Source organism: Bos grunniens, chromosome 29 (genome assembly GCF_055505025.1).
Source record: "Bos grunniens cultivar Pamir isolate PY7600 chromosome 29, Bosgru_T2T1.0, whole genome shotgun sequence".
Taxonomy (NCBI): domain Eukaryota; kingdom Metazoa; phylum Chordata; class Mammalia; order Artiodactyla; family Bovidae; genus Bos; species Bos grunniens.
The window spans coordinates 13,544,702-13,557,666 of record NC_141193.1 but is presented as its reverse complement, the minus strand read 5'-3'; the positions used below and the strand labels follow the sequence as shown (position 1 = coordinate 13,557,666).

The 12,965-nt window shown below is 47.0% G+C and overlaps 1 protein-coding gene across 1 annotated transcript; it reads left to right on the top strand.

The window, feature by feature from the left end:
* Positions 1-3,032: 3,032 nt before the first annotated feature.
* Positions 3,033-11,477, top strand: LOC147342146 (pregnancy-associated glycoprotein 2-like). Its single transcript, XM_086384115.1, has 9 exons — positions 3,033-3,106; positions 4,182-4,467; positions 4,889-5,006; positions 5,110-5,228; positions 6,437-6,630; positions 7,740-7,856; positions 9,307-9,574; positions 9,659-9,754; positions 11,193-11,477. The coding sequence occupies exons 1-9, from the start codon at positions 3,054-3,056 to the stop codon at positions 11,343-11,345; spliced, it is 1,404 nt and encodes a 467-aa protein (XP_086240241.1). The 5' UTR covers positions 3,033-3,053; the 3' UTR covers positions 11,346-11,477.
* The last annotated feature ends 1,488 nt before the right edge of the window (positions 11,478-12,965 follow it).

Here is a 12,965-nt window from a genome sequence, read left to right as displayed (position 1 = left end):
ACTATGGGTATTTCAGCTACAAATTGGAAAGTGGAGACTTGGCCAGGCTATTTCAGGTATGAATTGAAAAGTGGAGACTTGGCCAGCTAAAATATAATTTTGACATTGTAACACGGACAATAATTCTTGCCAATTGCTTGACTCTTTCTCCAATTTTGATCTCTCTTCAATGAATCTTAATTTGGCTTCATGAACCTTATGGGACCAGCACCGCTTATTCTTGCCCTGTCTCAATTGGAATGACCTACAAAAGCTCAGTAACTTCTAAAGTTTTGGCCAGCTTTAATTTAGAGTCCCAATTCTCACACAATCCAGTGGATATGCCCCATTCAGTAGCAAATAAGAAGTAAGGCAAATCTTCCCATCCAGATAAAAGCTTGATTAAAAAGTGGCATTTTTCATGAATTGGCTCATAGGGGCAAATGATGTTTTGCTGGAAGTTTTATTTCATTTTAGGTTCAGAGAATCTGATAACACAATAAACAACTCCTTACAAAGAATTTCAATTTCTAAAGATAATTATTTGACAATTTCAACAAACAGTCCTTAAAGAAAAGAAATAGAAACAATAGAGAGAAGTAACAGCTTGTACTTCACCAACTTGGGCTGACAACTTGTCCAGAATTGAAGAGCCCTGGAAAGTTCCAGAAGAAGGCAATCTGGAATCCCAATTAGGAAAGAGTCCTAGGTTGTCCTTGGACATCACAGGTGGGACTACAGATTGCAGTTTTGGGGCCCTCTGCTTATAATCCAAGGCTGCAAACTGATATCACCATCAATTTCCCTATAAAAGTGCAGCTCTAGTTTGGCTTTAATTTTTTACAATGCTTTTTCTTTCACCTTGTGAATTACAAGATTTTCCAGACCGTGGGGGCTAGCCAGGCCTCAAGGGACTCAGGAAATTCCAAGACTCACTCCTTCTTCTTATCTAAGGTGCTAGTTGACATCACTGATAACAGTTGGTGTGCTTGCAGCAGGCATGTAGTCCAGGCCAAGTCCAGGGAAGGTCAGGACTTGATCAGAGGCCTGCTCTCCTAGTTCTGAAGCCTGAAGAAGACTGTCTCAATTTTCATTTCCCTAACAGCATCACAGCTTCCCAAGTGGCGCTAGTGGTAAAGAACTCCTGCCAATGCAGGAGCCACGGGTTTGATTCCTGGGTTGGGAAGGTCCTCTGGAGTAGATAATGGCAACCCACTCCAGTGTTCTTGCCTGGAGAATCCCATGGACGGAGGAGTCTGGCAGGCTACAGTCCATGGGATTGCAAAGAGTCAGACACAAAGAGCATCACATTTCTTCCAATATTGAAACTGCTCTTTTGTAATACTGCTATAGAACTTCCAACATCCGCTGGATCATTGAAAAAGCAAGAGAGTTCCAGAAAAACATCTATTTCTGCTTTATTGACTATGCCAAAGCCTTTGACTGTGTGGACCACAGTAAACTGTTGAAAATTCTGGAAGAGATGGGAATACCAGACCACCTGACCTGCCTCTTGAGAAACCTGTATGCAGGTCAGGGAGCAACAGTTAGAACTGGACATGGAACAATAGACTGGTTCCAAATAGGAAAAGGAGTATGTCAAGGCTGTATATTGTCACCCTGCTTATTTAACTTACACGCAGAGTACATCATGAGAAACACTGGGCTGAAAGAAGCACAAGCTGGAATCAAGATTGCTGAGAGAAATGTCAGTAACCTTAGATATGCAGATGACATCACCCTTATGGCAGAAAGTGAAGAGGAACTAAAGAGCCTCTTGATGAAAGTGAAAGAGGAGAGTGAAACAGTTGGCTTAAAGCTCAACATTCAGAAAACTAACATCACGGCATCTGGTCCCATCACTTCATGGCAGATAGATGGGGAAACAGTGGAAACAGTGTCAGACTTTATTTTGCGGGGCTCCAAAATCATTGCAGATGGTGATTGCAGCCATGAAATTAAAAGACTCTTACTCCTTGGAAGGAAAGTTACGTCCAACCTAGATAGCATATTGAAAAGCAAAGATATTACTTTGCCAACAAAGGTCCATCCAGTCAAGGCTATGGTTTTTCCAGTGGTAATGTATGAATGTGAGAGTTGGACTGTGAAGAAAGCTGAGCGCTGAAGAATTGATGCTTTTGAACTGTGGTGCTGGAGAAGACTCTTGAGACTCCTTGGACTGTAAGGAGATCCAACCAGTCCATCCTAAAGGAGATCAGTCCTGGGTGTTTATTGGAAGGACTGATGCTAAAGCTGAAACTCCAATACTTTGGGCAACTCATGTGAAGAGTTGATTCATTGGAAAAGACCCTGATCCTGGGAGGGATAGGGGACAGGAGGAGAAGGGGACGATAGAGGATGAGATGGCTGGATGGCATCAGTGACTTGATGGACATGGGTGTGAGTGAACTCTGGGAGTTGGGAGTTGGTGATGGACAGGGAGGCCCGGTGTGCTGCAATTCATAGGGTCACAAAGAGTCGGACATGACTGAGCGACTGAACTGAACTGATAGAACTTCGATGCAGTTTGGTGTCAATGGTGTCTCTGGTCTGTGTCATCTGTCACACTATCTAAAGCCACTCATATGTCACCGCACCGGGTTGTGTTGTGCAAGTCGTTTCAGTCCTGTCCGACTCTGCCGTTTGACCTCTCCTCTCCAACTGAGGACAGCAATGCACATCTCATGAGGTGGCTAGGAAGACCCCATGAGATCACAAATGTCTAACATGGCCCTTAACATTTACCTTTATCACTTTATTAGCAGTGTTTTACCTGCAAGTTGGGACAAGTCTCCCCACTCTTAGATTGTGCAGTTCAGTTTGGTTTTTCACCCAAGAACGAAGGAAGAGATTACAGTGGAATTTTCTGTATTATGAGAGTTTTCCAAGTCCACTCCTCACAGTCACCAATGGAGGCAAAGATTTTATCTAGAGGTTCATATTTCTCATCAGACTCATGGTGGCTTAAAGGAGAACATTAGAGCAGGTTAGCACATATATAGCTAGGTAATCTTCACTGCCAGTGCATGCTCAGAACTCAATCTGTCCTGAGCACTTCAATCGAGGACAGAAGCATGAAGTGGCTTGGACTCCTCGGGCTGGTAGCCTTCTCAGAGTGCATGGTCATGTAAGTGAGGGGACTATAAGTGACATCGTCCCTTTTTTATTTTTGTTTATTCGCGTCCTCTTATTCTTCCACCTGTCAGGGTTAGAAGGGAACGTAATCACTCCCTGACAGTCTAAAGTCAACTCTCACTTGTTGCTAAGTACTTTGCCACAGACTCTGTGAGGCCCTAGGCTCTCCAGGCAAACCTGTAGGATCACACAACTCCTGGGGTCCAGCCACGTCATGTCCTATGTAAAACTGCATTCCTTGAAGTTGTTCAGTGCACATCCTGTGCAACTGTAGGTGTGGTGTGAAGAAACAACGTTTCTCCTGTATGTGGTTCTAGGTCTCCTCTCTGGTCTCTCTTCATTTCTGTGTGAATGTGTCTGTCTTCAACTCTATCTCCCTATTTTATCTGTCTCTTTGGATGTCTCTGTGCATGCAGAACTCTCTTAGATTTTCTCCTTTTTAAAAACATTCTTCTTGGCTTCTCTTAACCTCCTTAATGTACTCCCCATCTCCTGGCCTCCTCTCTTCTGCTTGAGCCCAGAAGAAAGATCAGTAGTACTATTTCTGTGCTCTTTTAGCTCTAACAAGCAGTGTGACCTCAGCCAAGTCTCCAACTCCCTGCATTTCAAATTCCTCCCCTGTTTAAAGAGGATGATGAAGCCCTTCTACCTCCCTCCCCGAGCTTCCTTGAGAAGGATACAGTGGGATGACCACAGCAATGATACTGGCTGCCATTGCTGAGGCTTCCTGCATCTCAGGTGCATTATATCCATCATCTCTCTTAATATCCAAGCCATTCTGTGTAGGGGATGGTGTTGGTGGGGCTTTTTTTTCTTCCACCTTTTTACCAACGGGGAAATTGAGACTTCAGTGGTCATATGCCTTACCCAAGATTACGCAAAGAGCCTATGTTCAGACCTAGGTCTTTGCCATGGTCATTGCATGGCATCCTGATAATAAGGTGACACTCATAAAAATGCTTGGAAGATACACAGTGCTGTTCCAACATCAGGTATGACAGTCTTTATAACACAGACAGCTGATTGCTGCCCCTTCTTTGTTTTCTTTTCCTCATGGCCGGTGAAAGAATCCCTCTTAGGCAAATGAAGACCATGCGAGAAACCCTAAGGGAAAGAAATTTGCTGACAAATTTCTCTGAGGAACACCCTTACAACCTGTCCCAGAAAGCTGCTAATGATCAAAACATAATTTATCATCATCCCTTGAGGAGCTATAAGGATGTGAGTGTGTTGGGAGGATGGTACTCCACAGCGCCCCCTGGTGCTCTGGCTTTGCACTGGGGTTCAAGTGGAGATGCCAGTGGGGTTGTTGGGGCTAGGGCTCCTGCAGGAGGCAGAAACACGGCAGGGAATAAATAAAGTGGCCACCTGCCTGTTGTTGAGAGGTCATGGTCCGAGTTTAAAAGAAGTGGCCTGGTGTGATTGAGGAGGGCCATCTGTAAGAGAAGGGGCTCAGTTTGGAAGAGGAGACTGGAGAGCTTCTCAAATGAAGGCGCCACGATTTCCCTCTTGGTCCAGTGGTTAAGAATCTGTGCTTCCATTGAAGGAGTGGCGGGTTCCATCCTTAGTCAAGACAGTAAGATTCAGTATGCCATGCAGCCCTAACAGAAAGAAAAGGAATCACATCAGGTGGTGATCTGAGCAAAGGCTGTGTGGCGTGATTGGAGAGTGATTTCAGGAGACATGGGACACCTCAAGGGTGGCAGCAGTCTGCGAATCAAGGGTGGCCAGTGCAGCCAAGTGTTCCCTAATCACCCCACCTTGGCCTCTGTAGTTTTCCTACATCGGCAACATCAACATTGGAACACCCCCTCAGGAGTTCCAGGTCCTCTTTGACACCGGCTCATCTAGCTTGTGGGTGCCCTCCATATACTGCCAGAGTTCCAGCTGCTGTGAGTACCTGCTCCCCTCCCCACCTCGCCCATCTTGTGTTTCCCCTCCAACTCCCTTCTCCATCCTTGGCACCTGGGGGACACTCATCTCTTGTGTCTGCAGATAAACACAATAGCTTCGTCCCTTGTAACTCCTCCACCTTCAAGGCCACGAACAAGATCTTCGATACCAACTACACCGCTACATCGATAAAGGGATATCTTGTCTATGACACTGTTCGGGTAATGTGGAAACAGAAGCTAAGCTGGGGCTGCCCAGGGAGCAACCACTGCTTACAAAACAGATGCCGGACCAGCTGGCAGTACCCTAGTGACTGGATGTCTGCCCCTCAGGACCCTGTCCCTGGATAGATAGCGCCTCAGCTGACACACAAACTCCCAGAATAGCTAATCCAGACAGTGGCTTGGGGTGTGGACTTACAGCTCCTTTGCCCGTAAGCAGCTCAAGATTCATTTCACTGGGAGCAGGGAGTGGGGGAGAAAACACCACATTTATATTCTCAGACTATGCTGGCACTTTCAAGGTAATAACTCATGTGACCCTGCAGCAATCACACGCAGCAGGTACTATGATTAGCTTCATGACACAGGTGAAGGAACTGAGGTGCAGAGAGCAAGGGCCTTGCCAGGGTCACACACCTATTAAGTGGTGGCTGGCCAATCAGGACTCAAGCAGGTGTGGGAATTCAGGAAGAGGATAAAACTGATCCAGGGTCCCTGGGTCAGCACAGAGCTTCAGGTATCCAGACAGGGAAAGCAGGGGGTCAAACACGTGGGAGGGGACTGATAAATGGGTTCTCACTCAAGGGGAATTTTGACAGTATAATAAAAACTATGGCCTGACTTCCCCAAAGTGCTTGAATATTTCTGCACCCACCCCACCCTTTCTCTTTCCTCTCTCTCTTTTTTCCTGTCTTTCCTGAACAAACACATGCACACACAAACACATCCCCAAATGCGTTTCCCAGGCAGAATTTTCTGGAGGTCCTTGCCAGTGATATTATATCATGGGGCTTCTGTCTCTTTGGGCAGATGTAGAATTCATAAGCATTGCCTTGAATTCGGTTCATTTCTGTCATCACATCATAGTGATGCTGAAGAGAAGGCTATTCTGCTCTCTACTCATTTTGTCCTCAGGGGGCACCATCGGGTCCTGTCCTGACTCTTGGTTGCCCCACCTGTACAGAAGGCATGACGGCCAATTTGACTCACTCAGATGGTGTTTGCAGGAGGAGCAGGTGTTGTTAAAAACCACAGCCCCGCAAAAATGGAACAAGAATTCCTGTCCCAGCTTGGTCTAACCATCTGAGATCAGTCCAGAGTACAGCCAGGCTTCAGTTCTTCTCTGCAGTGCTAATGACATCTACACCCCAGCCCAGTCCCAGCTCCATTTCCCAATCCTTTATGTGGGAACACTCTCCTCTCTACAGATCGGGAACCTTGTTAGTGTGGCCCAGCCATTTGGCCTAAGCCTGAAGGAGTTTGGGTTTGACGATGTACCCTTTGATGGCATCCTGGGACTAGGTTACCCACGCCGCACTGTCACAGGGGCCAACCCGATCTTCGACAACCTGTGGAAACAAGGAGTCATTTCTGAGCCTGTCTTTGCCTTCTACTTGAGCAGGTAAATCTGAGGTGGGCCAGACCTCTCTAATTCAGTGGTAAGGTGCTCCCAGTTGCATGAAAAATTACAGACCACATGATCTGGAAGTTTTCTGAGAGATAGTCTAGCCCAGGGTAACTATGGCCCCAGGGCCTTGCCTGGCCCCACCACTGATATTTGTAAATAAACTTTTATTGATCAAAACTATGATCATGGGCTCAGGGACAGGGACTTGGTCCAGTGGGTGGGGGAAGAGGGAGAACAATGGAAGGTGTCAGGAAACAGGTTGGAGGAAAAAGCAATAGGATTTGCTGATGGATTTGATATGGAAGGGCTTCCCTGGTGACTCAGATATTAAAGAATGTGCCTACAATGCAGGGCACTCAGCTTTGATCCCTAGATCAGGAAGCTTCCCTGGAGAAGGGAATGGCTATCTACTCCAGGATTTTTGCTTGGAGAATTCCAAGGACAGAGGAGCCTGGTGGGCTATTGTCCATGGGGTTGCAAAGAGTCAGACACGACTGAGTGACTAATACACACACACAAACACACTTAGAAGGAGAGTGGTGGCATGAATGTTTCCTTCTGCACTAACACTTCCCCAGGAGCCCAGGACCAGCTACACAGTCTGTGGGAGCCAGTGCAAAATAAAAATGTGGGACCCTTTGTTTAACAAGTATTTGGATTTCAAGACAGGGAGAGCCCCATGAACAGCACAGGTCACAGGCTCGTGAAGCCAACCCTGGGTGAGACTGAGCCCTCACCCTCATTGTCCTTGAGCCTCGGCTGTTTTTGAAAAATGACAGGCTAGACAAGGAGGAAGCCAGACTCCTCCAGCACAGTATCCTCTGAGGGTATTTCTGAGCATTTAAGTAGCCATACAGGACCAGGTCCTCCTTAGAAAGTTGGGTGGTCAAAACCCAGCCTGGCTGCCTACCTTTGAACTTCTTCTGTGATACTCATTAGCTGTGACCAACCCGGGTCCACTACTCAATCCCTCTGAACCTCGATTTCTGCATCTGTAAAATGGATTCTGTAGTAGTGCCTCTGATGGGTGGATAAGCACAACCCTCAGATAGCGTGTGGTGTTACTCTCCTCCAGCAAGATCCTCTCTTCTTTCTCTCCACAGTCAGAAAGAGAACGGCAGCGTGGTGATGTTTGGAGGGGTGAACCGTGCCTACTATAAGGGAGAACTCAACTGGGTACCAGTGTCCCAAGTGGGCAGCTGGCATATAAACATAGACAGGTAAGCCTCTCCCTCTGAGAGCCACCCCAAGTGAGGCTCCCACATGTGCACATGGACACATGCAGACACACACGAATGCACCCCAGCTACACAGTCACACACACAGACACAGACTCCACCCAAAAAGACCCACATAGAAGCACACACAGCATCAGACTTATAAACACACAAAGGCACACAAATACCGACACAAACACGGACACATAGAGAAACAGTGATATGCAGACACACACACACACCCGAGACACAAACAGACACATGCAGACATGCAAGCACACAGATAGACACACCACCCGTGGATTGATAATCACCCCAGGCCGCCTGATCAGGGCTCTGATTAGGAGAATGGGGTCCAGAGAGGCCTGTGCAGCTGGGGGAGGGCTGCACTCATCACACTGTGAGGTGAGGAACATGTTTGAGGACCTAAAGTGTAGTGAAAAGAGGATCAGGGAGAATTTCACCAGCCTGAACATGGTTGTGATAAGATGACCAACTGTCCAGGGCTATCTGGGACTGAGAAAGTTCTCAGTACAAAGTACTGCCTGTTTAAAAACAGCGCAAGGCCTTAATAAACCGGTAAAATTGGTCTTCTTAAGGAGAAGCTACCCAGCAGTGGAGAGAGGTTGGCTGCAATCTTGAGATTTGAAAGCTAATCAAACAGAGAGATACCTTCCTAGCCATAGCTACCTGCTTTTCTTCCAAGGCACACAGTGGGGCAGGGGCTATGACAGAAGGAATCAGGAAGCTGGGATTCAGGAGTGGCCTGAAAACAAGGGGCAATAATTGATGGGAATCTGTGTGATACCCTCAGATAAATCCTTTGCTGTGTTTCAGTGGCCCTCTGGGCTAGCTCAGGCTTTGCCTGGCTGAGGGCCTCAGTGTCTGAGCCAGATGAAGGGGCGGTGCAGGAAGACAACCTTTTCCAGGGCAGCCTGGGTCTCCCTCCCACTAACACTCTGAGCACCTGCTGCCTCAGGGAACCTCCATATTCACTCTTATTATTGGTCAGACACCAGATATAGGTATCTGGATGTTCCTCATTCATTTTTTCATGGATTAATTCATTCATTCACAAGCATACACTTGCATCCCTTGTGTGCTGGGCACTTGGGGGAGGCACCGAGGACACAACTTGCCCTCCCATCTAGTGAGGCAGACGCACCCAAAATGACTCACACAGTGAATTACCACCTCGGCACCTGCTAAACATGGGGAAGAGTCTACAGAGACTGAGCAAGACAGAAGCCTGATCTGGGTTAGGGGGAAGACTTCATTGATAAAGTGACATTTAACCTGGAAACTAAAAGATGAGAAGAAATCATCTAGACCAAGGAGATAGATGGTCTTCTAGGAGGGGTGATCAGCACATGCCAAGGCCCTGAAATATGAAAGAGCTGGTGCATTCAATAACTGAAGGGAAGTCAAAGAGGATGAAATGACCAGAACAAAGGAAAACAGGGTCAGGGCAAGGGTTGAAAGGCTGTTCAGGAGACAGTCACGCAGTCATGTTCAGGGGGCAGTCGTGGGGGAGATTTCAGAGTGATGCTGGTGCCTGTTTTATCCCATTTTTTCTCAGCATCTCCATGAACGGGACAGTGGTTGCTTGTAAACGTGGCTGCCAGGCCCTCTTGGATACGGGGACCGCCTTTCTGCGTGGCCCAAGAGGATCGGTCAGCAAAATCCAGAAACTCATCCATGCCAGGCCCATCGATCGTGAGGTGAAGGGTCACTCCACGGGGTCACTCCCAGGCTCTCCACACAAAGATCAGCAGAGCCAACCTCTCTCCCTCTTTCTGTTACAGCACGTGGTTTCCTGCCAAGCCATCGGGACACTGCCTCCTGCTGTCTTCACTATCAATGGGATAGACTATCCAGTACCCGCCCAAGCTTACATCCAAGTGAGGGGATAACCCTGGGCGCTGGTTCTCAAATCTGGGACTTGCAGGAACCCTTAGACTGCTGCTGGGAGGAGGGCGCCCTCTGCAGGCTCAGCCACATGATTGCAGATGTGGCTGAGCCCACGGGGCTGGGCCAGTGTCTCCCACAAAACCAACCACTTGAGAGTAAAGGACAGTCTGGGACATCCATCCTCCTGAAATAAGTGTGGAGTCACTACCCCATGCTGGTGTGGTGGGAGTCACAAGGAGAGGGGAACACTAAGGGCCTTTGCCTTAAACAGCTTTAGTTCAAACAGAGCCCTCAGATGCACGAACATGGAAAGTCAGCTCTAGCAATCTGTGAAATAGCCAAGTGACAAGGAGGGTTGGCTGGGGACAGACCCAGTGTTCTCTCCCACTCTAGTGATTAACAGTCTCCATTCCCTTCTTGAAAGTGTCCAGGTTGGGATCATAAACTATGTGGTTACCCTAGTCCTTGGCTGCAACTTCCCCTTGCTAAGCCCCAGTGCCCCATCTGTGAGTTGGGATACCTAACTCCTCAGGTGGGTGCTAATATGAGTAAAGGGTGCACAGAGACTGCACAACTCTTGCACACGTTTGAGGCTTAATGTCAGTTCTCTATGGGAGTTCAGAGCAGGCTAATGGGCTCAAAGAAGCTTTTGAGGAAGACAGGGAATTTCATTAATTCTAAAACCCCAGACTCATGGAGACCCGAGGAATGCTTCTTGGTCAATGCAAATCTAAACTGGATTCCATGCAAATGGCACCCCTGGGGGCTGGGCAAAGGGGTTCTGGGGGCAGATTAGGGGTGATGAGGGCTACAGACTTGGGGGCACTAGGGAAAATCACCAACCCAGCCTGGAGTGACCAGGGAGGGTGAGTGTGGGTCAAGGAAGACTTCATAGAGGGCTCAAGCACAGTTTTAAGGAAAAGGGTTGTGGGGAAGGAGAAGAAACAGCATTTTCTGTAGAGAAAAGAGGGAGCAAGGAACAGCAAGGAATTACGGGCCATTCTTGTTCTCTTTTTAAAAATTTTATTGAAGTAAGTTGATTTACAATGATCTGTTTTTTCCTGCCATAAAGCAAAGATACTCAATTATATATGTGTATATATATATTTTTCATATTATTTTCCATTACTATTTATCATGGGATGTTGAATATGGTTCCCTGTATTATACAGTATGGCTTTGTTGTTTATCCATCCTCTCTATATGTTTGCATCTTATAATCCCTGCCTGTCTGCCCCTTTTCCTCCCTAATGGCAACCGCATGTCTTGGCCCTTCTAGTTCTTGGAAGAGCCCCTACTTCCACCACTGCGGAGAGAGTCACTTGATTCTTACCAGAGGAAGGAAGTAAAACCAGGAACCGTGTCAGGATATTGACGAGGGAGGCAGGTAAGGGCTTAGGCTGACTGCTCTGTGTTTTGTTTCCCCAGAGTTTGTCGGGCTACTGCTTCAGCAACTTTCTCGTGCGCCCACAGCGTGTGAACGAGTCGGAGACCTGGATCCTGGGTGAGGTCTTCCTGAGGCTGTATTTCTCAGTTTTCGATCGAGGAAACAACAGGATTGGCCTGGCTCCCGCAGTGTAAATGCTGGGCTACTTCAGGAATCAATCAGGCCCACTCCAAACACATACTCATGTGAGGGCACCCTGGGTGGGGCCAGGGATGCTGGTGAACTGTGTTTGTTGCCCTGCAAAGCCCTACTCTCTATAGAGAATAAAGGATTTCATCTCAATGGTGCTCACATGAATAGGTGCCTCTCTTTGGGTCAGGGAGGTGCATCACATTTGGGAAGGATCTAGAATCAAGTCTGAAGCACAAGTGAGAGAAGCCCAACTCCAGATGGCTTGAAGAAAAGGGGAGACTTATTGGAAGGATACTGGGGATCTGGACACACGAACCAGAGCAGAGCCAAAGATCTCTGTGACTGCACTGATTTCTCTTATGAGAAATCAGAAGCCATTGTCTCACTCTTTGTCTCCCCTGCTCCTTCCCTTTATGCATCTTTGACTCTTTAAGCCTGAAAGCCTTCTTCCCTCAGGCTTCTACACTTAGTGAAGGACTCTGAAGTTGCCTGTCTCAAAGTTTTATATCCCTAAAGTATATAGCCCAGAAGGAAAGAAGCTCAGAAAACATCACTTTACCAGTAAGAGATATAAAGGACTGGTCTACCTCAGATCATAAGTTTAGCCCTGGACCAACCATCCTGATGGGGGCAGGTGGTACTATGATTAGCTTTACTTAAGCAAGTGACCTTGCTCCCCAGCAAACATGATTGACAGCTTCCTCCAGAATCAGGTGACTGGAGTCAGGGTGAGGCACTATCAAAGAAGTGTCAGGGGGATGTTCTAGACCATGAAAGTGTTTATGACTGCCTCAACTCCATCCCCTCCTCATTTAGAAGAATGTCTGTTATTATTGTTCAGTTGCTAAGTAGTGTCTGACTCTTTGCAACCTCATGGACTATAGCATGCCAGGCCTCCCCTGTCCTTCCTTGTCTCCTCAAGTTTGCCCAAGTTAATGTCCATCGAATCGATGATGCCCTCCTACCATCTCATCTTCTGCTGCCCTCTTCTCCTTTAGCTTTCAATCTTTCCCAGTGTCAGGGTCTTTTCCAACAAGTCAGCTTTTCACATCAGGTGGCCAAAGTATGGGAGCCTAAGATTCAGTATCCATTCTTCCAATGAATATTCATAGCTTATTTCTCTTAGAATTGACTGGTTTGATTTCCTTGCTATCCAAAGAACTCTCAAGAGTCTTTCCAGTACCACAATTCAAAAGCATCAATTCTTCAGCACTCAGCCTTCTTTATGATCCAACCCTCAGGTCCATACATGACTACTGGGAAGACCACAGCTTTGACTATATGGACTTTTGTTGGCAAAGTGATATCTTTACCTTTTAATATGCTGTCTAGGTTTCTCATAGCCTTCCTTTCAAGGAGCAAGCGTCTTTCAATTTCATGGCTGTACTCACTGTCACAGTGATTTTGGAGCCCAAGAAAATAAAGTCTGATACTGCTTCTACTTTTTCCCCTTCTGTTTGCCATGAAGTGATGGAACTGGAGGTGTTGATCTTAGTTTTTTTCACTTGATCTTAACCAAAAGGCTGAGAAGCAATGATCTTAGTTTTTTTAATGTTGAGTTTTAAACCAGCTTTTTCATGTTCTTCCTTCATCCTCATCAAGAACTCTTTGGTTCCTCTTTG

What these genes read in the sequence shown, in the direction of transcription:
- LOC147342146 (XM_086384115.1), top strand. Translation starts at nt 3,054, where the DNA reads ATGAAGTGGCTTGGACTCCTCGGGCTGGTAGCCTTCTCAGAGTGCATG. An exon ending in GCAGAAACACGGCAGGGAAT is followed by an intron (nt 4,468 to 4,888) that starts AAATAAAGTGGC and finishes TGGCCTCTGTAG; the next exon opens with TTTTCCTACATCGGCAACAT. An exon ending in CCAGGCCCATCGATCGTGAG is followed by an intron (nt 9,575 to 9,658) that starts GTGAAGGGTCAC and finishes TTTCTGTTACAG; the next exon opens with CACGTGGTTTCCTGCCAAGC.